We start from the raw sequence: 27,480 nt of genomic DNA, 5'->3' as shown, positions 1-27,480 counted from the left end.
GGGAATTGAATTGGAGACCTGCATAGTGGAAAGCACAGGTCTCTACAGCTTGAGCTAAGAGCCAGGTTCTGAACTGGAGGCTGCAATGGACTTGCATGCTCTGTGGGTCGGGCACAGAAGGGGACATAATGACCAAGTTACAAGTACTGTTGACGGCCGGAGGCAAAACATTCTCCGTGGAGGGGTCTTGGCTATTTGAAACTCCGGCTGGGGGTCTGTTAGAACTTTAACCCCTATTGTCCTTCGTAAAAAGGTGCAAAGTTCATCTCTTCATCCAAGACTTTGTCTAATGTCTTTTCTTTCCTGTTTTTGTTTCATGACTTTTCTTTCATTTTCCCTTTTCTTCCTAACAGCTAACTTTAAAACCCCCCTCTTCCCTTTTTCCCATGCACCACTACCTTGAAGCTGCAGCTTGTCATGCTTTCAATATTCCTAGGGGTGTCTCGACTCTGTGAGTGCAGCTCCTATTATACATTAAATACCAGTTCTTCTAGATGGAAGGTAGTGCTGGAGAGAAGTAAAGCATTGCCTTAGCTATTAAATATAGAATATGGGATCGCATGAGGCTTGTCGTGAATATAGGATGCCTTGACTGAGAATCACTGCGGTATTAGACCGGTCTTGTCGGCTGTGGCAATAAAAAGGAGACAGCCCCCCACGCCATCCTTTTTCTTAGGGGTTTTTTGGTTTGAAGTCCTACTCCCCCCCGTGAACTACATTAAATCGGATGGAAACAATGTGAGTTTGGGAGGATCATGGTGACAACCACCAATAACAGGTAAATTATACAGTGGTTTGAAATGTCTGGTATGGAAAATACTGCAGCTTAGTTGATAATTGGCAGAACCTCCTCAAACGTATGTACCTGTATACAAGGGAGAATACTAAAGTAGGATGACAAGCTATTCAAATCCCATGCTGTATTTCCCACTCCTGCCCCTAAAAGTGTCCCCAGGGGCCATGCCAAGGGGCGTGCTGGGAATATGGAGACAGCTACGGGCTGGGGAGTGCAGGGCCCAGGAGCTTTGGGGCGGGAGGGAGGGTGACCAGCCAGCCAGCAAGTAAGTGTGAAAAACCGGGACAGGGGGTGGGGGTAATAGGAGCCTATATAAGAAAAAGGCCCCACAATCGGGACTGTCCCTATAAAATCGGGACGGGGGGTGGGGGGGTGGGTCCTGGGGAGCAGCCAGGGGCCTGCACAGAGGGGAGCTGGGGTGCAGGTGCAGGGCTGGGGGGGGGAGGAGGAGGAGAGCAAGCACCCAGGCCCGAGCCCAGCAGCCAGGCCCCCCGCAGACGCAGGCTGCCCCGCACCCCCGGGGCTCCTCCCCCTCCCGCAGGCGCTGCCCCTTTAAGGAGCTCCTCCCGCCGCCGCGAATTGCATCAGGCGCGTGCGCGCCGCCGGCCCGGGCCGTCCCCCTTCGGCGTGCGCGCTCCCGCCCCCCCCCCCTTGCCAAGGCGGAGCTGGCGCTGCTACGTGCGCGCGCGGCGGCGGGCAGCGAGGAGGGAGGGGGGATGCGCGCGCCCGCCCGCCGGCGCGCTCTCGTGCCAGTCGCGTGGTCTCCGTGCTTCTCCATATTGCTGCGGCTGGAGGGGTGCCGCGGGCGGGGGAGCTGGTGCAGGGAGCCCCCCCACTTGCTCCGGGCGGCGTGCGGCTGAGCAGGGCCCCGCCCGGCGGGGGCAGCGCCTGGAGCAGCAGCCGGGGGGGGGGCGCGGCGCGGCGCAGATGGCGACCCAGGTGGAGGCTCTCCTGCCCGGCAACCGCCTACTGCCCGCCGAGGAGCACGGGCTGCTCATCAAGAAGCCCCAGGAAGGGGCGCGGGAGAAGGGCGAGCCCCTCATGCCCCACGGGGAGAAGGCCACCGCCGAGGAGGGCAGCGGGGGCGCCCCGGACGGCGGCCCCAAGGGGGGCGGCGGCGGCGGCGGCCCGGCGGGGGAGCAGCCCCGGCGGAGCGCGGCGCCCAAGCCCCCCAGCATCAAGCAGCAGAAGGAGGAGAGCAACAACCAGGAGAAGGAGAACCTGCTGCAGCAGCGCGGAGGGGGCGAGAACCGGCTGCTGGGCGAGGCGGGGGGCAGCAGCGGCGGCGAGGAGGGCGGCGAGCCGGGAGGAGGCGGGCGCAAGGAATTCATCGAGGCCCCCCCGCCCAAGGTGAACCCTTGGACTAAAAACGCCCCGGTGGCCGTGGTCACAGTCAACGGACAGTCCCCCCCAGGTGGGTCCGGGGGTGACCCCGGGGCGGGGTGCGGCGCGGTGGGGGGGGGGGCGGGATCTCTGGTCTGCAGTACGGTGACTCTGGTTTTTTTTTTTTTTTTTTTTTGTCCTCCAACCCCACCCTACTTGGCTCCGTCGCTGTGTCATCTACCCCCTGCCTCGGGGTCCTGTCCCCGCTCAGCCCCCACGCACGAGCTGGGGGAGTGAGCTCGGGTGGGGTGCGTGGGGCTGGGGGCGGCCGGAGGAAAGCGTGGTCGCGAAGGCCTCGGGCTCACACACACGCTCGTCCAGGGCACACGGGAGCTGCCTTTTTTATGAAAGGCTTCCCCCCTCCACCACCACCACCACCCGGGGCCGTCACACACATGCTGAGAAGGGGGCCCCGTGTGTGCGTGTATGGAGGGGGGGAGGTTTGTTCGGAATAGATCATAGATCATCCTCCCCCCCCAGTTTAGCGTTGCCGTATTTCCCACGTTGTAAATGCTTAATGAGTCTATTTGGCACGGGCCAGAAACAGAAAGCGCCCTCCATGCCCTCGCTGGCTGCCTGGATTCGCGTGCCAAAGTTTGCCCGGGTGCTACGAATATCGGGACTCGCTGACTGCGACCCGGCGTGGGGAGAACTAAACGTGTCATGTGGCCTTGGAGCGTGGAGGGGGAGCGGATCGCACGCCGCCACTCTCGGCCTTAATCCTCGCCGGGCGCACGTTTTGGGGGGGGGGGGGAAGGGTGCCCGGGGGGCGGGGGTCACCGGGAACGTGGATTTATGATTTCTGTAGCAGCCCCGGCTCTCTGGGAAAAGAGGAGGCTTGCAGCCTGTGGGAGCCATGAGGGCGGAGAAGCATGTGTGTGCGGGGGAGGGGGAGCGGAGCCCAGCCCAGGCGGAGCGGCCCGGCCGGGCCATGCGGCTCTGGGGCCCGGGGGGAGGGCGGCTGCTTTCGTGCCCAAGGTTCCACGGCGCTGTTGCAACGTTCCAGGCCGCGGTGCGGACGTTCCACGGCGGCGGACTGAGCGTTCGATCCGGGCAGCGCGTGTGTGGGGCTGGGTGGCTGCGCTCGGCGCTTCCTCCCCTTCCCGGCATTCCACTGCAGCAGTAAAGACAACGTGGTTTCTTCTGCTGCGAGCATGTGATTCTCTCTACCCCCCCGCCCCGGCTCGCCGCGGGGCCTTCTCCTCTTCTCCCCCTTTCCCGGCACGGATCGCCCCCTCTCCCGCCGATTTGCGCCCCAGCAAGAATCTGCAAAGCTTTAGAGGGTGACAGACAAGCTGTGCTGGGGGGGGGGGGGGGGCGGGAGGGGGAGGGGATCTGCCAGCCCTCGCCCATCCCCCACTCCCTATCCTGCCTCTCATGTGTCTGATCCAGTGCACCATTGATCGGAGCACGCTATGTCTTTTTTGGGGGGGGGGGATTCCCCTTGAACCCCACGTGTTCTCCATTCTCACAGCGGCCCTGCGGTGTGTGGGGAAACGGAGTTCTCTTCCTCCTCCTCCCCACGTGTGCGTATTTCTCTGTAGCTTAATGCGGCTGGGCCCTTGACTCCTGTCTCCCTGGCTTTGCTGGCACGGTGACATGTAGGCCTCAATCCTTCATTTCTGTGCAGTTCCATAGCCGGAGTGCGTAACCCTCCCTTCCCAGCATTGAATCTGTGTGGAGGATGGGAAAGGGAGGGTGAATATGCTGGACAAACAACACTCTCTCTCCCCACCGCCTCCTTTGGAATAAATCCTTGGCCCAAAGGAAATTCAGAGTAGCTTTCTGGTAATCGTGCATGTTGCAATGCTGATTCTGTGGTGTAACTTCAGCCCCTCTTCCCCCAAAAGTTACTGGGGGGAGGGAGGGGTGGTTCAGTTGTAGTTTAGTAACAACTGCCTTTTACATTGTGCATTCTTCCTTCCACCATTCTTTTTAGGCCAAGATTGGAAATGCTGAATGCTTTGCATTTCCTTGCACGTTGTAATAGATATTTTCTCCATCAGGAGAAATAAACTGTTTTAGCATGAAGGGAACCCCTGCCAGGAGAAAATACCGAGAATTTTAAATTGATCTCTCATTTATGAGGGCTTTTTAATTTTTCAGCCTTCCCTTGCAAACTTTAAATTACATTCCCAGCTATGACATCTGGTTTCTCATCAGTGCATGTGCCATCATTTTGCAAAAGCTGGTACCATCTAACATGATGAATCATCATAGTTATTGATCTTTGAAAGATGAACAACTCTGCAATATCTGCTTGGAATACTTTTTTTAGTGGGAAAGAGCATATAGGAGATAACTTAATGGTGCACAGCAAAAATCTCCATGGAGGCAAACTGCTCTAGTCTGTGAAACCATGGAATGATATAAGAATGACTTGTCTTAACAAAGTTCTGACTGTTTTGCTGCCTCAGTTTACTACTTGTTGTATGACCTAAAGCTGATCTCCTCACACCTTCGTGCAGCGGTGAGGATTCCTAATGCTGCTTTGGTGGGCCGCATTCTGTAATAGCCATTCTCTAGAGTTTTTAGCACTTCTAGCATTTTCAAAGTGCAGTACAAACTTTTTGTGATTCAGGAGGCTGATCCAGTTGGTTGTGATGTAAGCAGAAAAGACTTCATCTGTTACTTTCTGCGCATATCCTCTGTGTAGAGCTTTGTGAATTACAATATTTATCCTAAACTCCAAAGCTATAGGACTACAGACTTACGGTGAGAATGGATTAAAAGTATACCCAAGGTCTGCAATAAAAGTCTTTTGACTTGCCTTCATCTCTTATACATTAATATTTCAGGTTTTAAAGGACAAAAGACAGCATGTTTTGGAACTGGTCTTGTTATCAGGATGGGAAAATCTTTGTTTTTTCAAAGAAAAAATAATGTACTTCAAGAAAGATACAACCAGTGTTCAGCACTTGAATTGCAACACTATTAGGCTTTTCTGGAGGGGGCGGGGGGGGGGAGAGAAACTCCACAACTTATTCTTGTGGGGAAAATTAGTTGTTGAAAGGAAATAATAATATTGTAACAACCTGAATTCTGTTCCATTCAGAGTATTCCTTAAGGTGTTAAACAGTGAAATTGACTAGTAGGGCATTTTCTGGAGCTTGGCAGCCTTGTCTATAGTTCACACAATACAGGCCTTGTCAATATTATTCTGCTCTTTCGCTCTTGGGGCATTGTTTGGTTTTTTTTTTTTTTTTGCTGCCTATTAATTAACAGGAGGAAAAAAGGTGTTTATTTTACAAACATGGTTGTCATAAACTACCCATATGGACAGATTCATGGCTGAGCTGCCTGATGGGCTCCATCTTGAATATATTTCCTTCATTTGTAGGTTTCAGTCACAGCAAGAAAAGTTCTTTAACTACTTGAGGTAGAGGGTTTCTTACACTCACCAAAAGCCCCTGGAAAGTTACAACGCTTGTATGCCCATTTCACAGATACATGTTGGTTAGGTAAAGTTTTAAGTTGCACGTTAGAACAGTCTTTAAAGGTCTTCCAAGCAAATTGATTTTTGCACATGTTTAATGGTGGCGTTCTAAAGCTCAAATATTTGAGGCAGTTTAAAGTTATTTTTCAAAATACCCAGAATGACTAAGAACTTACTGTAGAACTGCTTTCAAAGCTGCATTTAAATTCTAGAAGTGTAAAGTATCCTAGACCTGATCCCTGCAAGCTAGTCTGCTTGTGAGAGCCCTTGTGGAGACCTGTGGACATCAGCAGAGCTCTGCAGAGGTACAAGGTTCCCTCCACATAATTGCCTTTGCAGACTTGGGACCTTAAATAGTTTAAAAAAAAAAATTAAACTCCATCATGCATATGCTATAAGCCAGTAGAACAGAATTAAGTGACTAAAGATGCTCTTTAGGCAAAGGCCTCTGCTCAGAATCTGAGCTTTTCGACACTGTTCTGTGCTGATGGTATTTGAATTCAGACTTGCAATACCCCTACAATTCCAGTTCTGGGCATTCCCCACACACAGTTGGTAATTTTCCCGTGTTGTATAGTGGCTTTGAGAGGTATGTGTACTGGGACTCTGGCAGGATACTGTAAAGCAGGACTTACAGCAGGATCTCCAAAGGTGAAGCTGCACCTGCTGAGATGGCATAGAAGAAGTTGCAGTGAATTTGCTGAGATTCCATTAGTATTGTATGCTCAAAGTCTCTCTGCCTAGAATTTTGACTAGTTTAGTTATGTATTCGGGGAGTGACTCAGAGGTATAAGGAAACCGGGGAAATATTTAGTTGGGCTCTTAAAGATTAGCACAATGGTAATGTTTGTCAAATGCAGGAAGACTTGTATCTGAATGGTCTCATAACTTACATGGATACTGGTAATGGTTTCTTTCCTTTTTCTCCTTATTACGGTCTTGTAACAAGATCCAGGTAATTGTAGCCCCTTGGTACACAACTTACTATGTGTTCACTGTTATAGTCTAAATAAACAAAGTCAGTAGCTTATCTCGCCTAGACGACCCTATAATAATAGAGTGTATACAGAAGAAAGGAAAAATATCTTGCAAGGGAAAAGGGTAGTGATTTTGTTTCCAGAGGTGGCTCTACACCAGTTTTAATATATACATTTCAAAAACAATGTATCGAGATTTTATTTATCTCTAGGTAATTTTTTGGAAAAAAGGAATATGACCCGAGGAGAAACCTTTAACAAATCTCCTAAAATATTTTGTGTAAATCTTCCCCCAATTGTGCAGTTGCATCGGTGTTTGCAACGATGTATGCGCTCGTGTGGACAGGGTTCATGTGTTCCTAGCACCCAGTTGTGGAAAAACTGCTGCACTTGCTTAAAGAAACATTGTATCAAAGCACTTATTGCTCTTTAAGCACTACTATATTTTACAGCCTCTGTTGGAACCAAGACCCGCTGGGTTTTCATGACGGTGCCAAAAATGGCTGAGTTCTGTCTACATTAACTCTTAATGCTATTACTTGCACTGGTGCAAGTGCACTGTTGCTGGAAAATCTGTACAGCATTTTCTAGTGTAGACATAGCATGTAGTGGTCTTTTTTTTGTTTTTGTTTTTTAATGCAGTTTCTAGCTCACTGTCTGGTGTATGCTCTCTTTCTAGCTGATCTTGAAGGCCAAGTAAAGCTTTCCAAAAGACACCTCTTAGCTCCTTGTAGCAAGCATCAATGTCCGCTGACTCTTGTTTGGAAAGGGCATAAAATAATGTGTGGGTAAGCACAGCTGAGGCTCACTCGCCACATGAGAGGTGCGGGAAGAGGTAGCATAACCCTACACTGCAATTACGCTCCCTTTCATCCTTCCTTGACTGTCCGTGGGGATGCGTCCCACAAAGGTGTGGGGAGAAGCACTTGGAACCAGCTCCCACCAGCGAGACGAGACACAAGTGAGAAGATTGCTTTGCCGTTGGCACACTTTCATCTAGGTAACTTTTCATTAGACTCTAGAAAGTTAGTCACTGCTATTGTGCCGAGTAGCCAATGCTTGGTAATCCAGCACGCGCTGATCTCCAAGGTGTTGGGCAACTCTTATTCTGTTACGGCATGTAGCTGTGTAGTGCTGTTGGCTTTGTTGCAACAAAGATCTAACGTCACAGCAAGAGCTCTGTTCCCCTTGATTTCATTTCTTCTGAAATAGCCTTTAGTCCTGATCCCACAACTCAGGTTTGAGTAACTTTTTGTGTGAGGGGACTGGAACTTCCTGCCCTGAAAGGTTAAAGGGCTTTTTCTCCTCCCCCACACACCTGTGCCCTTCAGCTTTTTTCTGGACCTTTGCTCTGTTCGGCACTGTTTGTTTCAGGGAAGGTTGGGGAATGCAGTGTATTCAGTGAGCTGATTCATAACCCCTTGTTGCTGGGAGTCGAGAATTCCCTGATATGATGCTAAGCTCTAGATGTCCAGTACTAAGGAATTAATTCAGGTGATTCTTATCAATCTTTGCTTTAAACCCTTCCAGCTTTTTTTGGCATTGCATCTGTGGTATGTGCAGATTGTGAAACTAGTGATCATTCAGGCTGAGATTAGCCTTGGACACCTAACTCCTTTAGGCCCATTTGAAAATCCTACCCAGTAATATTTCTGATATCCACACGCACAAATGAATTGAGCACAGACATGTCTGCAACACTAAATGGGCAACAAGGGCAATGGGTTGCAGGGTTCTATCAACCTTTCCCTATTATGATCCCATATCCTTTGGCATTCCAGTAAGTAATGTGAAATTGTATTTGGGGCACACCACATACCACCCTAGACAGGGTGCAGTGACAGAGCTAAGTGGCTGAAATACAGGGCTGCCTTTATTCAATCATTTTTGTTAAACGTTCCAAGTCTACCTCCCTTCTCCAACTCCACCAGAACTTGTTATAAGGGCAGATCAGGTGTTTTCACTTTACTGTAAGATTTTTTTAAAGGGCACAGCCACCATATTTCCAGCTGCAGATAATGCCTGCGTCTGTCAATAGGGTGACTTTTTTTAGAAAGTTCTGAACCTTAGTGAAAAATTAAACCTAGTACTTGCCTCACTCCAGACACTAGAGGATCTTGGTAGGCTTTATAAACAGAAACTTAAGCCTCATAATATTCCTGTGGGATAAGTATTGCCCCCATTTTACTGACAGGTAAACTGAGGCGTGGATGTTGTCTTGCTGAGGGCCATGCATTTAACCTCTAGGAGAACTAAGAAGAGAACAAGGTCTCCCAATTCTGTGCTCTTTTTAAACCTCAAGACCTCAATGAATCAGGATACTTGGGTTCTAATCCATTCCTAGCTCTGACATACACTTCTGTTGTGGCCATGGGGGACACTCCTGATTCCCCCCCGTTTTAATATTACAGGCTCTCATGCCCAAGGCTGTATGACCAGCTGCTGAGTGCTTAATGGTTGCCATGTTTGCTCACCTATATGTTGGTTTCACTCTCTGCAGCTCTAATTCCGACTTTGGTATGCAACTGAGGCTCTCTTGGGTATGGAAGGTGTGCTGTAAAACCATATTCGTGAATCCCCTGGGCAGGCTGAGCAGTTACTGTAGAGCTGAAATCTTCTGTCGTTGATGTGCTAGGATATCTCATTGTTATGCTGGTAGCATGAAGACTCCAGCATCCGCAGACATCTCCTGTGCTGTTACCTGGCCTAAAGTAGAGGTGTGGATACCTTGTGCAAATGTGTGGTCTTCCACTTCTTCGTGTTTCCATCTGCTTTTGCTGTGTGCTTCATTTCAGATCGGTGTTTTGTTCCCAACTTTGTGTTCTCTGAATCCAAGGGTTAAAATTCTACTGAAAAACTATGCAGAGCTTTGTACCTGGTGAGCGTATTCCCAACCGTAAATCTGGGGAAGCTACTGAAGTAGCTGAAGTAAAATCCAGTAGCCAGTGATAGTCTCATGACCGCTTAGCAGGTAAGCGAGGGGGAGAGTGCAGATGAGAGGTCTGTAACAAGTTAATGTGACACAGCAAGAGCTTATTTAAAACAGCTGTTTGCGTGTTTGAACATCTCTGGTCAGAACAAATGGGAGCTGAATGTGGCTGTCGAATAAGCCGGGTAGCAGGGTTCTTTGCAGAGGGAGTTTTGGCTCATGGAAGGTGTCTGTGTGTGTCAGAATGGCTGCTAGGTTGAAAAGCTGTCCCAGCCTAGAGTGAAAATTGGGATTAGCCTGTTGGAAAACTGGGTCTACTGGTGGCTGTACTGAGACTGTGCAGGGTGTATGGCTTCCTATGCCTGGCTTGGTAGGTATGGTTGTGGAGGCTGGTTTGTAGCCATATTCAGTGTCAACGTGTTTCTAAACACATGGCCCATCCTTTAATTGCAAGTTTTCAGAAAATGTCACTGCCGTGTTTTTCTGAAATCCTAGCTGGGGTTTCCTCTTAATTTGCAAAGAGCACATCGTTTGCACTGTGATGGGATGGCTTGTGGAGGACTAGTGTGGACCGATGCCTGCAGGGCCCCTTCCCAAGCAGGCGAATGTCTGCTCTGGGGGCTGGAAGGCTGCAGCATGCCAGTTCCAAGACAGCTCTGAGCTGTTGAGGGTTATAATGTATAAAAACTAAAGGGGTCTGTTCTTCCCCACCCAGCCCTTCATTGTATTTTGATTAGTCCCTGTCACGTGGGGTAGGAACTCTGCATGCAGTGCCAAAGCAACGCTGACTGGATTAGGAACTCGGTTCCCTCTAAACTGTGTGGCCACGCACCAGCCTATTAAGTGCTGCGCGGTCACTCAGACTACGACACGGAGAGATGCCTTTCCCCGCCAGCCCTAGCCCCGGACCTGCCGTGGCTAGGGAAGAGGCGCCCTTCTCCCAGCCCTGGCCCCAACCCAGTGCTGGCTCGGACCTGCCGCAGCCAGGGGAGAGGTGTCTAGCCCCAGCCCTGGAGCTGCTGTGGCGGGGAGAGGCGCTCCCCTCTTCCCCCCACACCCTGCCCCAGCCCAGGTGCTGCCCTGGGGTGAGAGCTGGGGGGAATCCTCTCTCCCTGCCGTAGCCCCGGGGAAGCCTGCACCCCAAACCCCTCGTCTCCAGCCCCCACCCCAGAGCCCACCCAGCCCCAACCCTCTGCCTGAGCCCCTCATCCCAGGCTCCACTCCTCTGCTCCGGCTCTGAGCCCCCTGCCAGGCTCCCAGCCCCGCCACATGAGTTTTGTTATGTGCACCAGTATGGAGGTGATGTCACATACCATGTCCATATTGGTGCACATGACAAAATTCTTTCTGCACATGTGTGGGGGGAAAAACTAGTGGAATCCTGGCTAGGGGTATTCTGTTACGCAAGGAGAGGGAGGGCGGCTGAGAATTAGTGACCTTGGTCTCAGACCTGTACCTTACCTCCAGATTAGTAGCTGATTAATACGGCTTTGTTCCAGAAGTTCACTGCAGTGGGAATTTCCCCAAAGCTTTCTTGCATTTGGGGTGCTGTCAGACAACAACATGGCTGGCAGCTGAGTGTACTTTAAAACTTAAAATGCAGATGATTTTCTGCCATCTCTTCTCTGATCCTTTTTGATCTCCACTTGGAAATGATGAAGAGAAGCTGCCACTGCAAGACCTCCCTATGGCTTTGGGCGCTTTTGGACTAAGTGATCTGATAGAATCAAATCAGTTAGAGATGGAAAAGACCCGTTTAATGCAGTAGAGTGCCCTGGGATTTACCATGGGGAACATGAGCTGATGCTGGCAATGTCAGCAGTTGCCGCAGTTAGACTAGTTCCATTGATTTAGAAACATAGGGTCTGTTTTTCTTTTTTTCAGCCTTTGAGTAGGTATGCTGTATGTGTGTTGAATGCCAGTATTGTGAACTTTGCATGTGCTTTTGAGTATGCACAGTCAAGTCCCTGATTTGCACATCTCTATGGTATCTGAATTGTGGTGGATGGTGCAGTGCTTTAAAAAGGTGTGGCTGGTGTGATTACTCTCCCTAGCCATGTGTACCTACTTACATTCCTAGCTTCCTGTCCTGCGGTGGTGGAGTGCTGGTAATCGGTAGAGGCGGGAGACTTTGTGTAGGGAAACTTGGGTTATTGTCAGTTTCCCGCTCCCCTGGGGTGAAGGTCGTGGAGGGGGAATGTTTGATCTGTTGCTCAACAGTTACCCTTCCAGTCAAATACAGTGGTGTTGGCTGGATCTGAAAAGAGTCTGGTGTAGGATGGGCAGGATGCTGACTGCTCGGTATGGGTTTGGGGCTGTACGCAAAGAGAAATTTGAACTCTAATGGCATCTGTAGAAAGTGCTGGGAAGAGGTTGACCTTCATGCCAATTGTAGACTCTTATCTTCTGCTCTTTGGTTTGCCAGCTGGGTATCTTGGGGTTAAAGCATCAGTCTTAACTTTTGGAGGGTTGGGGAAAGACGAGGTCTGGGTCAAGGGTACATTTGGAGCACACTTTTTCCAGCTGAGCAGTGATGTGTGCCCCTCTCTTACAGAGTCACTTCACAGTCCTCGGTGCACTGGCAGCGGACCTGTGCAACAGAATAGTTTATTTACTAATAAACAGTTGTGGAACCCCTTCTCCTTCCCAAGTTGGTGAAAAGACCCAGCAGATTCTCTTCTGTCCTCCCTGCCCACCACCTTCCCAGTAGTAGTAGAGGTTTTTTTGAACTCGCTGTCTAGTACCTGTATGAACGTAACATGTTTTTTAATACTAGATGCATTAGGCTGTAATTTAATTCTGTTAATTAAAACTTGGAGCTATTCTAAAAGGTTAAAAGGCGAGTGTGGAGAACATCAAGGTTCTTACTGTGTCTATAAAGTATGTTAGGAGACAAAGTTACAGAATTTCCAGAAACCTAGAGGAGAAGAGGAGTGGGTCAGGTTGTTGGTGATAGCGACTAGGTGGAGTTGCGTGCTGTAAGAGGGACAAAGTTTGCTAAACTAAAGCTATGGGAATGTGAGTAGGACATATGATGATGTGATTCTATACAAAACTGGCTAGTTCATTATTGATTCCCCCCCCCCCCACCCCCTCGAAGTCTTCACAGTGTTGTGAATTCAGCACATGGGGGGTTCTTATTCCAACTGTAGTAAACGTGAAACCTGCTGGTTAATACTGCAAAACGGTAATTAGTGATTACCAAACCTAAATGTTACACTAATCTGGCTCACTATGCCTGAAGGTGAAGAAGTTGAAACAAACAAGTGATTCAGTGGAGTGAAGTAACGAAAACTGATTTATAGTTTTTAAGTAAAATTCAAGATGTTAAGTAATGAGATGAAGGGATTTGTGCTCATCTCCAAAATGAGCTGCTTCAGATTCTTCATGGTCAAGTGGAACATCAGCTATGGAATTGGAAGAACAGGAACTTCGAATTTGTTCTTGCAAGCCAGACACTTTTTATACCACCATGCTAGAAAGGAAGCCATGATGGTATCTTCAAGTCCCTGTTCTAGGCCTTCCAGCTTCTCATAAAAATTAGCTTAATTCAGAAGCGATGTCTGCTCGTCTTTGAATCCCCCAACAGGAAAAAGATAAAGTATCATAAAAGCTACTGAAAAGTAAAGACTTGAACTTGATCAGAAAGTTGCAACTTTCTTCTTCTGTGATAACGTTGCCATCCGTGTACCACAAGATGAAGTTTTAAGACGTGACTGAAGCACTTTGAACATGTCTGGAGCAGTATGTCCAAGGAAAACTCAAGTTGTGTTCAAGTTACTGCAAATGAAAAAATGGCAGAAAAATTAAAGCAAAGAACCAAAAGCATAGAGGTTGACGTTAATGGAAGATAGTTAGTTGAACATGAGAAATGACCTAGTCGTGGCCACCATCAATACGGGAGGGAAACACATTCCTACTTAAAGCTGTTCCTTTTTATCTGAAAAGGAAATGGCAGAATATTGTGCACAAGTCGCTTTCTTTGCTAGAAAGGCAGAGAAAAATTAGATCAGGGATTTCTTTGTCATTTGCACGGACAACGAAAATAAAAACCCTGTAACTTTTCACAGGTGCAATCATCACTCTGAGCTGCTTAGGTGTGGGTGCCCTGCATGCTGTCTAAACCTTGACAGAGAAATAATACATCAAAGTTCTTAAACCATGTTGTGGAAGTTCAGAAATTCCACCGTTGGCCTTACAGTTGGTTGTGTGAAAAGAGGATTATTGCGTCGGCTTCCCAACAACCTTTGCAATCGTGCATGGGAAGATTGTGTGTGTTTTTCATATGCATCATAGTACAATACTTGTGTTGACATTTGCACTGATGGTGAGAAGGAACTTGATACAAATGTGGCCCATATTTTAAGCAAGGGCCTAAATTTACAAAAGCAATTTGAAGGAGGTTTCAGAGGGACTTGACAGATTATAGGCTGATAACCCTGCAGTTGAAGTCTCAGTGGAAATCTGGCTTGAACTAATTAACAACAACAGAACTGGAACCACACAAGGACAAAATGGAGAAATAATTCAGAGATACTACAGAACTTGGTTTAAAGCCGAACCAGAAATCACACACAAGAGGGAGGGTTATCTGAGTCCTTGTCTCGACCTGAAACTTAGGTCGACCTTGCTGCATGGCTTCACGCCCCGAGAGACAGCGTTGAGCTGACCCAAGCCCTGGTTATAGATGCTTGCTAGGCCAACAGAAGATTTCTCACCTCTCGGGGGGGTGGTGGGTGAGATTTACTACAGCAATGGAAAAGCACCTTCTGTTGCTGTAGCAAGTGTCTCCAATGCTACAGTGGCGTTGTAGCACTTTGGGGTATCGGTAAAAACAAGCACAAGTGGTGGTTGTAGATGAAGGTTACTTGGTTGCCTTGCCTGCCTGAAAGTCCCCTTGGCTTTCCCACCCCCCAGTTATGTTTTGAGAAGGTGGTCTTTTCACGGGTCGTGCAATGAGCTCTGCCCTTTTCGGCTCCTGGGCAGGTCACTGGCAGAATACTAACTGTCTACTAGGGATGTTTGGAAACATGGTCTGTTGCCAGCCGTACCAGTGGCTCTCACAGACCGTCCTAGGCCATGAGATGACCATGGTACTTTGGTTTTGGGTAATTGGCTGTGCTTATGAACAGATCTTAACTCTATTTGGATGCTGGAAATCTAGCCACAGGGATTTGAGCAGTGATGTAGCCAGGTGGAGAAAACAGGGGGACTGGAGATGGGTTAAAAAAAAAAAAAAAAAAAAAAAGCACCACCCGGTTGTACTCGCCTGGCGGCACTCCGGGGCTTCGGCAGCGCTTCGGCGTCGGGTCCTTCGCTCGCTCTGGTCTTCGGTGGCACTGAAGGACGCCGCCCCCCGCCGAAGTGCTGCTGAAGACCCGGAGCAAGTGAAGGACCCGACACCGAAATGCTGGGGGGTGGGGGAGCGGCTACTGCCCCCTAGCCACGCGACTGGATTTGAGATTGGAAGATTCCCTTCCATTCAGCCCCGTTTTTTCTCCCCCTAGCCCTTTCTAGCTGTCTCCTTGGCAAACCTTCCTTTGGCATCAGAGGAGTGGGATAAATCTCCAGAGTTTACCCGCCACTGAGGCCCTGAAAACCACTGGATTGGTCCTAATTGTCCCTTTTTATTGGGAATAGCCGTGGCGGCCTCATAATTTTGTTTCCTTTTTAATATGCAGTAGTACGACCAGTGTGGCACTTTCTTTTGTTTTTCTTTTTAAGGCAGTGTTATTCCCCCTTAGGCATCCCTCTCCCCAGCTTCCCTACAGGGACCGCCTTCTGCTGACCAGCTGGATGGCTGCATGTTTCAAAGGGTATCACTTCAGGCTTATGGGTGATTAAAGGACTGAGGCAGGGAGCCGGGCCACCAGCTGCTTCATGGCAGTGGTAATCAGACATTCCTTTTCTCTTGCTCTTCCCTCTAAGCTGCCTTATACTTTCCCTGCAGCTTTTCAGCTCCTGTCTTGATAGAGGGGCACTCTGTCTCTGTGGCATGGGCAGCAGGGTTTTACTGCTTATCCAGTTTGCCAGGTCTTATCGGCCCTGGACTGGGGGAGGGGTTAACTCCAGGAACATCCAGTGTCGGTACACTCCAGTACAAGAACTGATAAATGGCTGGGAGAAAAAGCAGCCGTGACGGTACGGTTACTTTCTCTTGGGCATCTGCTGGAATTACAGGGTTATCTGTGTGGAGACACCTTAATGGAATCAATGCAGCCCCTAGAATGCAGTGGAAAAACCTTTGTCTTTGCTTTGCCTTTTCCTCATCAAGGCTTTTATAATTCACTTCTCCGAAGCTTGAGGTGCATAGTGCACTGTGGGTGAACACCTTTTATACTGCTTGCCAGAATTGCAACTAGCCTCCATTAACAAATGGTCCTAAGTAAACATCCACCCCTGCACAGTGGTTTCCCTCCTGGAGTGGCTTTGAAAAGATCACCAGCAGGGGCAGTAAGAGCTAAGGTGAACAGACAGCAAGTGTGGAGAAATTGGGACAGGGTGGGGGTGGGGGGTAATAGGAGCCTATATAAGAAAAATCCCAAAATAGGGACTGTCCCTATAAAATTGGGACATCTGGTCACCCTAGTAAGGGCTTATCTCTGTTTAAAAGTTGATTCAGATTAAGGTGGAAGGGTGAGTTTAAAGCACAATAGCTATTCTTGTCATTCCATATGTGGACTCTCATTCTGGAATCCCAGTGGGCTAAGCTAAACAGGATTTTGGACTAAGAGTGTCCACAGGTAGAGTTGTTCCAGAATAGCTGTTCCTGAATAACGGCATGTGTAGATAACCCCTCCGTTTCAGAGGTGAGACCTCCCCTGCGTAGGCATATACTCCTATTTAAATGTCTGACTTTGGTTTGAGTACCTCAGCTGTTCTTGGCTCTCGGGAGGTGGACTCAAGGAAAGAGGTAGTTGCTGAGGAATGCAGGAATGACACCACAAAGTCCTTTCTAGATTAAAAACGTGTCCAATAGATTTGATCCTTTTTCTCTCCTACTCCTGCATTGTCAATAGGAAATTGGTAACGTTTTCCAATAGGTAATTGGAAACCTGTGCGCTGGTATAGACTCTTCTAATGGTATGAATGACCACATTGGCTTTGAACATGGGGCTGACAACTTGAGAATTTGCATGTGTGAGAGTTAATCCTCCTTTCGAGAAGGCCAGGAAATAAGTGGGGGATCCAGCAGTCCCCTGCAAGTTCTGACAGACAATGAGGAAGGAAGGGGGAGAGATTTGGGAGCAGCTGGGAGGTTTGTGTGGTTTTAACTTGAGTGCGGACACTGCCTTCACTGTTTCAGTCTTGGTGTCCAGGCCAAGATGGTGGCCCTACCATGACTGAGCAGAGGGCTGAGGCTCTTTATTCAGGCTGCTTTTCACCTCAGGGCCATAATCTGAATTTCAACTGTCAGCTAAGGGTCAAATGTACTGTGTTTAACATCCTCTGAAAATTTTAAAATACTTTGTGAAGGTCCTCTCTCCCCCCCCCACCCCCCCGACTCTTCAAAATTAGGGATGAATTGGATGGAACCTTGCGCTTCTGTACCTTAAATTGACCCTGCCCAAGACTGCATGGCAGGCGAGTCTCTGACATGATGGAGGGGAGTGGGAAACTGACAGGGAATCCAAAAGGAAATGAGTCGGTTATGCTAACCTTTAGGGTTTGGGTTTCCTGCTTTGCCCTCTGCCAGGCCCTGCCCCCCTGTCGATTGGGCACTGTTCTGAAGAGGTTTGTAACATGCAGGCACAAACCATGCTGCTGAAGTAATTAGGGATGTAAATGTAGTTTAAACAGGTACTTTTAAAAACAATTAATTATATCTGTTAACTATTTAATCGTTAACACGACGGGGGGTCGGGGTCAGGGGCTGCAGTCAGGGTTTGGGGTCGGGGGCTGCTGCCAATCTGTTTTAAATGTTAACTGCAATATATTAACAGTAAGATTAATACTTATCGGTTAACCGTTTAATATTTTACATCCCTAGCAGCAATGATGTTTATCTGTTCCTGGCTCTCTAGGAGAAGCAAAGTGGTATTTATCCAAGCTGAGGTGGTACCCTGAAAAAATACTGACACTCACTGCCTATTTGTAGAGGGAGAGTTTGTTTGTAACTTGAAGCTTCTCTGTAACTGCATTGTTAAAGGTTGTCTTCACAGCCATAAGGAGTAGGAATGAAATCAAATTTAAATGCAATCTATTCTGCAGAAAATAATGGTCTGGGTCACCACCTTTGCCAGGGTGCTTCCCACCACTCCATGGGATTTTACTTCCAAGTCCCTGTCCCAGTAAGGCAGTGCAGTCCAAGAGAGGTGCTTTTCTGTGTCTTCCTTCTTCTGCAAAATGTGGGTTTAGTTACCAACCAGGCATATAGCGAGGACAAATTAGGTGGTGTGACGATGTAAAGTGTGTAAATGCGAAATACTTAAACTCTCATCCTTATGGCAGCTGACACTTGGAATGTGTGTGGGTCTCTGTCGCACTCTTGTATGATGCAGGGACCTTATAGCTGTACCACCTGCATGAGGTGTTGCTATGGCGATGTTATGGCAGGTACCACCAGGTGCGTGCGCCTTCTAGCGGGGACACCCAGGTGAGATAAGGTGTGTTAAGATTTTCTGCCCTATGGGGTGGAAAGGTAACGGCAAGTCTGGGAGCCTGTGTAGTGTACAGAACTAGCCTGTCTTCCCGTAGCGTAGTTTGTGGCAATGTTGACCAGGTTGACGGTTACAATCATGGATTGCAGTAATAACGAGTTGGTGTGTTCCTCTTGCATCAGGCCTAATGAGCTTCTCTTCAGCCACTCCCATCCCCCAGTTTCTTCTTCATGTTCTCTTTCAAATGGATCCCACTTCTCTGGATTCCAGGCAGAAGGGAAGGAGGAGGACAGACACCAGGTGATTCAGGCCCATTGTGCTATAGCTCTTACCTTTCGGCTAAAGTGAGTGGAAAGCAGACACCAAACAAGGGTGTCTGAATTTGGCACCAGGGTGCCAACGGAGCATAGTGACTGTTCTAAACAAGCCTGATGGGCAGCTTGCTTCTGCAGTAAGGAGGGGAGTAACACACAGAATATGCCTGCCTTTTGTAACACACGTTTGCAGATTGGGTGTCCTCCTGGACTTGTCAGCTTCTTCTGGAGGCCAGAGAGCAGCACTGGCAAAGGGCCTTTTTGACTCCATTTGTTTTGTTTTCAATGCCCTATTGCCCTAGGTCTCATACAAGCTCTTTCTATTTATATTAAAAAAAAAAAAAAAGGCAAAAACCAAAACCTGCAGACAACAACTGGGAATCAGTGCCCTTCCCTTTCCCCACCACACGCTAAAAAGTAAAGATCTTCCTAGATTGCTTAAGTTTTATAGCACTCCCATCAGCCCCAGCCCTGGGTCTCTGGTGCTGGCCACTGGAGGTGTGGCCAGTTTTGGTGCTGTGTACAAACATTAACAGATACAAGATGCATGTGTACATGCATGTCCATACATTTATACATCAGTCTTGTAAGTGATGTGGAGTGCCCTTCCTAAGCTCTTGCTAGTTACAGTGCTGGCTTTCCATCATTGATAGCTCATAAACTAGGGATTAGTTATCCTACACTCCTATCATAGAGGCAAGCACATAGATAACTGCATTGGTTGGTGCAGTATAAGACCCTGAATAGGGTAGGATATTAGTTTGCTTGGCATCTTTGAGTGGCCGCTTTGGCATGGCTGTTGCTACTAAAAAGGCATCCTTGGTGCCTGCAATGATGTAATTCTTCTTTTTGAAAGCCGGCACTTGGGCTCTTGTGGCCCCTAGCTGAAAAATCCGGTGCAGGTGCAGAGGAAGGGGAAGGAAATGTGAGGCCTAAATTTCCTGGTGCTTCCTCACTTCGCAGGCGTCAGGATGTTGTCCACCCACTGCTTGCTGATTATTTGTCCTGGCGTGATGTGGTGTGGCACAAGCGTGTTGATCAGGATTGCAGACATCTAATTGTATCAAGGAAAAAAACGATGGCTAGGAAGCCTGTCTGGGTCAAACATCTTGGTAAGGCCCTTGCCGTTTCAGATGGATGTGAAAACCTGGAGATGTCTCTGTATTTTTGTGCTTCGTGTTTTTAATCTACCTTGTGTGTGTTGGGAGGTGGGCTGGCAAGGGGAAGTCTGACTCTCCCAGAAACCTCGGTTTGGAAATCTGCTAAGCATGCTCCTCAGAGAGCAGCCTCTGTCTTCATCTTTGACCTAGCAGCCACCTGCGTTTGTGCTTGCCTCCCCTTGTGGCAGGTGTGGAAAAAGAAAGTGTTGCCTGATTTAGACTCCCCTGGGTGCATGAGGTGCTGTTCCTAATTGGCAGGCTAATTTCTAATCTTGTCAGTTGTGCTTGAAGGAAGGAGCTGGGGAAGGTGCATCCCAGAGGGATATCCTGTCAGGCAGCCTTTGGCTTCCCATGCCTCAGGATTGCAGATGTCCTCCAAGCAGGTTGCTATTCAGCTTTGCAGATAAACAAGTGCAGTTGACTAATAGTTCTGTGGCTGTTCTCTACCGTGGGCAGGAGGAAGATGCTGTTTGTGTTCAAAGTCTGGCTCTTCGCTCTGGGAAGCTGAGTTCAAGGCTGCCTTTTAGTCACAGGTGAAATGAGTTTGGTGTTCTCAGCTTCCCTACAGATGAATGGCTGCAAATCAAGGGGTACTGAGAACTGGAAAATGAGGAAGTGCTGCAGCACAGATGCCATTTCTTTGGCAGAGTTGTGCCAGGGCAAATGTGAGCGACATCTGCCTTTGGCCATTGCAAAGAGCCCTTATTCTGAAGGGGCATAAATTGTTGGGCAGTTCCTGCCACCCACCTGCTCAGCCAGCCATACAGCAGATCGGATTTAAAACTGAACGGCCTAAACAGTGACCAATATGGCAGATTTCTAGCAGGACCACCTAACTTCCTTCCAAGTGCAGAAGTGGGACTATGGGGGGGAAATCACTACAAAATAAGCACAACTTTTCACATCCTCTGAACAGTGGTAACTATGGCAGTGGTGGCTTATCTAGTTTCTTGTTGGTTCCAGTCTGTTCAGTCCTCCAACATCTAGTTCAGAAATCAGGTTTACAGGTAACTTAAGCCTTCAGCTGTGCACCTCATAGGATTGCAGATGGGTAATTGAGCATATGGACAGTTCTGGTCCCTTTGTAATCTCAGTTCACTGTTAGTAATTTTGCATGCAAATTTGATGTATATTTTGCATTTCCATGGTTTTAAAACTCTGTCCCCCAGGTGCCTTCTGGTAGAGAAAGGACAAGGTGCCTCCCTTGATCCTGGATTTGTCAGTGTACAGTAATGTGTTCATTAAGGACAACCAAAAACCATACACAAATAGTAACACCAAGCAGGGCTTTCTGCTGCTCTAGGTGGTACTTACAAAGAGGAATGAATGGTGCTGCTTAAATGGTTTTGTTGTTCTACTTAGTGGGTCAGTCTGTCCTGTCCCTTTCTCTGTCAAGGGTTTCAGTCTACCGTGGGCTGGGAGAGCACCGTATTTAAAGACACTGAGCCTACAACTGAAGAGGCAAATTGCTGCTTGAACAAAGGTGGCAGCCTGCGGGTTTCTACACACTCTGGGCTTTGAGGGCATGTCTTGGTCTACTGCCATGAATGCATTTTCATGCACACCACCTTCAAGTTGCAGTGGGGGAGATTTAGATTGGATATTAGGAAAAACTTTTTCACTAGGAGGGTGGTGAAACACTGGAATGTGTTACCTAGAGAGGTGGTGGAATCTCCTTCCTTAGAAGTTTTTAAGGTCAGGCTTGACAAAGCCCTGGCTGGGATGATTTAGTTGGGGATCGGTCCTGCTTTGAGCAGGGGGTTGAACTAGATGACCTCCTGAGGTCCCTTCCAACCCTGATATTCTATGGTTCTAGAAACTGAAGATTTGGAGCCAGTGGTTCCCTGCCCCATCCTTATCCCCAGTGCTGAAGTTCCCTCCTGCCCACTCTCTGGGATTACAAGTGCTTCCACCAGGAATCTCCTTTGGCTCTACCTCACTGAGCAGTGAGAACTCAGCTGATTGACCAGCATGCAGCTGGCCACTTGGATGAGGAACCCAAAGGGCAATCCCCTGAGATCCCATGCAGGCTTTGCCACTAGTGTGGCATGTGCCAGTGATCCAGCAGCAGCTATGGTTGCCAAGGCCTGGAGTCCCCAGCTGGTGTGTGAAAGAATTAATTGCAAGCATCTAAATGGCCTGGGTTCTGCACTCCAGTGCAGACTGGCTGGGCCAACATTCCCCTGACCTACCGTAAGGGGGGTTTATTAAACTGCCCCAGATGGGCCTAATGGCCTCAGCCAAGCAAAGAAGTGGAGCGTTCTTCTCTCAACTGGAACCTGTTACCCAGGTAATGGGTGCTTTTGTTCACCTGTGGGAGCCTGACCTTTGTGCTTAGACGTTGCAGCAAGATGAGCTATAGAAGACCTTAAATAAATCCTTAGCAAGTCTCTTCACTTCCTTAACCCTGGTGATCGCAAAGACCTGCAGAGGATCGCAGATTCTCCCCCAAGCTGTGTGTGGGGGCAGACCGGCCCAGGAGGCTGTTCATTTCCAGAGATGCTGCTCTCACTGAATCAACCCTTCCTGTGACCCTACCCCATGTAAAGGCAGGGGGGGATTCTGGCATGAGGGTGACTTCCTCCTGCTGTGTGCAGTTCGGGGGGCACCTCTTCCTTGTGCTTGAATCTGGGGCGCCTTCAGGGCATGCTTCAAGGATAGAAAACTAAAACCTGTTTGGTACATTCTTGCTGTCTTTCAGATGGGCTGGGGACAAGCCAGTGTGTGGGCTCTTTTAAGGGATAATAACCCAGCTGCAGCACTCTGGTGGCTTTCCAGCTGAAGTCGGGGTGTGTGTGTCCGTCCCGGGAGAACCTTGGCTTGATGTGCTCCCACCTGTATTATTTTGAAGTACCTCAGGAGAGTTTGAAAGGGCCCCTACCTTTCAAAATGCCTTTTTTGGTAGCTGTGTGTTTAGCCAGAGCCTCCAGCTTTTTCAGACAGGGACCCATGCCTCCTCTCTTAGGGAGGAATTAATGATTTACCTGTTCCTTTCCACTGTACCTCAGGAAACTTTTTTTTTCTCTGTCCTGCCCTTCAAAGTCATTCAGGGTCTTCATGTGTTGTGTGAAGAGGGCTTTTTGTCTGTGGCTGAAAGGAGCCTGGGTATTCATGGGAGGAGGGGAAGAAGGGATTGGGTGACCCGGTTGTCTGAGTGGCCTAGCAGGCTCTGAAGACTTCAGTAGCTCAGTTGGAAGGACCCTGCAAAGAGGCTGCTTTCTGTCCCTTTCTTGGACTGGGAAAGGGACTGCTCCCCCTCCAGGGCTCGGCAAGGCATACCAGGGCGTCAGTCGGATGTGGCGTGGTACACGTTGGATGCTGCCTTCCATTAGCAGGTTGTTCGTGTTGCCGTCGGCCGGTTTTCCAGGTGCCCATGCTATGTTGCTGTTGGGGCTGGGCCTGGCTCTTGCTGACCCCAGTGTCTCTGCAGATGGAGGGACACTGGAAAATGCAAGTTTCTTTTTGTTTTGGTTTCCTCAAGTCCCTCCATGTCATCCCATACATAACCAACGGAACCAAGCTCGGGTGGAGTTAGAACGGTCTCTCAAACTTTCAGGGCAGATTTCAGTTTAATAGAACTTGTAGTGCTTGGCAGGTCTGAATAGGCTCCCTCCACCTGCTCCCTGCACAGAGGGAGAGAAATGGCAAGTGTATTTTTCTCTTCCCGCTGTCTGCTGGTACAAAAAGGACTTGTCCCCACAACCTGTGCTTGTAGAAGCCAGTTTAAAAAGTAAGAAATGACGACAGTGTCCAACCAGTACAGGCTTGTGTGTTGTTAATTCCCTTTCTTCAGTTATTTTTGCTCCCCCCAAAAAATACCCCAACAATCCTGCTTTCATATGAAAAGCGATTGAACTGATGAAGGGTTCTAGCCAGTGACACACTGACCTCAATTTCCACTTGGCAGTGCGAAGAAAGGACTTCCTCTGTTTTAGTTTTAAGAAAACCCAAATAAATCCAAAACCTTCTAAATATAATTCAAACCCCAGCTGTATCGTAGATTCCTTTTTCACAAGTACCTTTCCTAGCTGTAGCTCATTCTGGTGTGTGTACACTAGACCCGCTGCACTGTTGTGGGGGAGGGGGGACACCACCCCAAAACTACACTTCTAAAGGTTGATTACAGTTGAAGGCTGACTCAGCAAAAACATATACGCTTCCACTACATCAGCATTTGTGGGTGGCTTTTTAAAAAGGAGAAAAAGAAAAGCTCTGATTTCTGACTCTCTCTCCCCTTTAATACACACTCTGTATATATTATTGACATGTTCAAACACCTCTGTATAATCCTAATAAAGGCCAGGCTGCCTCCATTGAAACCACCGCAGCATGGCAAATCTTAAGATCCAGGTTGAAAGAAACTTTCCAATGTAACAATTTTGGGTGTGTAGTGAGTTTTTTTTATTATTATTATTTTGAAGATAATTCAACACATTACTTTAAAGTTTAAACATAAAAATGTAGCTCAGAGAATTTTATACTATGCAGTTGTTTTTCACTTGTCCAACACAAACATTATTAGATCTCTAGGTACATGAATCTGTATATTTGATCTCATAGTTCCTTTTAAAAAAAAAAAAAGTGAAATTCCTTGTCCACTCAATTTAAGTTTTTTTAACTGATTTGTTTGCAATAAAAGCTTACTATTTCCAATGTACATATATTAATAATGGCATGGGTATTTGCCTTGCCGTGCACATCACTTGACAGAACACATGAAAGCGAAGCTCACCTGGCCCAAAGAACATACACAGTATAACTTGACAAATGTGACTGAGGCTAGAGAGAGCTGTGAGGACTTAGTAAGTAGTGAGGAGAGCAGTGTAGACAGGCTTTGGCAAGAAAGCAAGTTTGAGGAAGTATGAGGGCGCATTCCACTCTTGGAAGTGAGAGGCTGTAATCATCAGGGCAAGAGAGTACTTTTTTTTTTAAAGATGCGTCTTAATTCTTGCATCTTCACAATTGCTGGTGGCTTTTGCTCCATCGTGGTGTCTCTGGCGAGCAAAGACTGGTCTTCTGCTAGAAATACCAAATACAGCCACTGAAATCTGGATGTTGGCGAGAGGCTGACATTAGGGTGGCCTTGTGGTTAAGGCACAAGAATAGGACACAGGAGACCTACGGTCAGTTCCCAGTTTAGCCACCAAGTCCCTGTGTGATTTTGAGCTAGTCACTTAATCTGTCCTATGCCTTTAGTGTTCATCTGTAAAATGGGGATAATAACACTTCCCTATCTCACTGGGAGTGTGTGGATAAAATCCATTAATGATTGTGAAGGTCTCTGTTACAGTGATGAGGGCTATATAAGTACTGGATAGACCTCAGTGTATTAAAAAATAAGTGATTTTTAGTGAAATAACCCAAGTTTATTTTTTTCGAGGTCTGTATCACTAACATTTGGGGCAAATTTATTGTTGGCTTCATCAAAAGAAAAGAAAATGAGAAGTTGTTTTTCTCTTCTGCAGTGCTCCAGCGAGGATAAGTTGCTGCAGGGTATCACGGATCCTGGTCTTGGTACTGGGATGTAAACCTTGGCTTTGCAGGTTTTTTCCCCCAACCCATTTTCCTTCGCTTTCAGAATGTGCTGGAGACTGAGAACTTTGTAGACTGCGCTGCTGGAGGTGGTGGTCATGTTGTCTTGTGTGTTTAGCACTTTTGATCACTGGTCCAGATTTGGGATGTTGGGTGCTACCACTACGTAAATAATAATGCATCTGACAACATTAGAAGGACATGATTTCCATAGGATTCTTCTCTAGGGCATGATCAAGATCTCAGTTGATTTATTGGACTGGTGCTAGTGCAAATCATCGAGGGTGCACAGATTAGCAGAGCTGTTTTACTAGACATTTCATTCTTTCTGCTCTAGTAGCTTGCAACAGAATGTATCAGAGACCCTGTAGAGGGTGGGGTGGGGGGCGGGGGGGCAGAAGTACATATTTGCAGTAAATAGTAGTAATATGTGCTTCTCCGTAAATGGAACTTATCTGACAAAGTAGCGTTGCCTAAAATGCAACCTACGGTTTAAATTTTTGGGTTTTACACACACACACTCACTCACTTTTGTTAAAAACCATGAAAAGGGAAAAGGTTGATCCGCCAGCCCTAAAACATTGCTACTTTTGTGTCTGGCCGTGTCTTTCGCTCTCTGGGCAGCCAGTCGGGGACCTACACAAAGCCATCGTTCAGAAAGTCCTTGAAGACAGCAGCTATACTTTCTCTGTGTGTTAAGCTTATCTTGAAACCCCGCTATCTTCAAACTCCCAGAACTGTAAATGCAGCAAGTTCAAAAGGAGAACCTCTGGCTGTGGGGAAAGGGTCTCCTTGGAACTTGCTTAATGTGTACCAGCCTAACACTGGTGGAATTTTTATTTTGTGTGTTGTGGGTGGGTGGGCGGAATGGGGACATGGGTGTTAGACTAACCGGGACAGTCTGAGCCAAACTAGCATTGCTGAGGTTAGTCCAGGGGATTAACTCCATAAAGGCCACTAGCCATGATACCATGGCACTAAATGTCTTTGAAATATATTGGTACCCATCTTCAAGGATAATTCCATGTCCAGGAGTTCCTTGCTATCTGGCATTCGCACTCTGGTTTAGGCTGAGGAGCCTGTCTGATTTGGCTGACAAGAATTCTGAACTCTTATAATCAAGACCCATAATCCACATGGGTTTGGAACTTGAGCCAAAATATTAAAATAGCCATTTTATAGGCACAACAACATACTATGTTCCCGTGTGTGTGCTTGATAATATATGGGTTCTGGAGACGTTCTGCCCTGTACCTAGTGTCACAAGCACAATAGAGGTGGGTGGGTGGTGTTGCCCATATCCTGGTTGTTTAATAATAGTGCTTGGAAATAAAACTGCTTGGAAATAAAACTGCTCTAAAGTTCCAGGGGAAATGCTTCATGGGCTGGTGGAGTATTTTTCCTCCCACTTTATTCCATTTTGTGCCATATCTCTAGCTTTTTCTTCTGTGGATAGAGCCTTTCCCATAGCCACTGGTGTCGATGTCTGAGGTGGGTGGAATCTTTGAGTTGAAATGGCCCCTCTTGAAATGTAAACCTGGTAGGTTTGGGTTCAGTTTTTGGTACTCTGGGGGTATGTCTGCACTGCAATTTAAATACTCCCTGGCACCAAGTCTGGGAGCTCAGGTCAGCTGACTTAGGCTTGTGGGGCGAAAAATAGCAATGTAGACATTTGGCCCGAGCCCATGCTTTGAAACCCACCCCCCTTACAGGATATCAGAACCCAGGCTCCAGCCTGAGCTCAAACATCTACACTGCAGCTTTACAGCTTCATGAATCGGAGCCAGCTGACCTGGGCCAGCTGCGGCCATGCTGCGGGTCTTTTGTAGCAATTTAGACATAGCACAGCACACTGAGGGTACGTGCTACTTGAGCATTAGTTCTGTGGTCCCCAAACTGTGGGGCACATTCCTCTGCACCCACCGATGGGGATGTTCAGGAGGGGCCCTTGCCAGCACCCATGGAGGGCGGGGTGGGAGTGCCCCGCTTTGCCCCCAGCCCCATTGTGCCCTCATTGCCTCTCTGCCCCAGCCCATCCCCAGCTCTCCTTTAGCCCAAGCTCCGTTGTGAGGAAGCCTTGGCTGTGTAGTAATGGACACGGACAGATTTGGTTAATGGTGAATGAAGCAGGGCACGACTGGGAAAGTTTGCGCACTACTGCATTAGTCCGCCAGAACAGGAGGGCTGGGATTTTCCCTTTACTAACATATTGATGATATTGCAGTGAGTAACTCCTATTAGCTTCGTGCTCTGGAGTTAGTTGAAGACTTTTCTGTGTGTGGACATGTGGGTGGTGGCCGTCTTGCAAGAAAGGATTAGCATGTTCTTCTTCATGTTTTGTAAAGATCTGTCT

The 27,480-nt window shown here is 47.9% G+C and overlaps 1 protein-coding gene across 3 annotated transcripts in view; it reads left to right on the top strand.

Moving 5' to 3' along the window:
• Positions 1-1,538: 1,538 nt before the first annotated feature.
• LARP1 (La ribonucleoprotein 1, translational regulator) overlaps positions 1,539-27,480 on the top strand; it is a 79,893-nt gene continuing 53,951 nt past the window's right edge. The window contains exon 1 of one of the 3 annotated variants that reach the window (XM_077823597.1): positions 1,539-2,210. In XM_077823597.1, the coding sequence (XP_077679723.1) occupies positions 1,724-2,210 (487 nt within the window). In that variant the 5' untranslated portion in view covers positions 1,539-1,723. The remainder of the gene's footprint in view (positions 2,211-27,480) is intronic. The other 2 variants (XM_077823596.1, XM_077823598.1) reach the window with 2 other exon arrangements.

Source organism: Eretmochelys imbricata, chromosome 8 (assembly GCF_965152235.1).
Source record: "Eretmochelys imbricata isolate rEreImb1 chromosome 8, rEreImb1.hap1, whole genome shotgun sequence".
Lineage (NCBI taxonomy): Eukaryota > Metazoa > Chordata > Testudines > Cheloniidae > Eretmochelys > Eretmochelys imbricata.
This window is presented reverse-complemented; position numbering and strand designations above follow the sequence as displayed.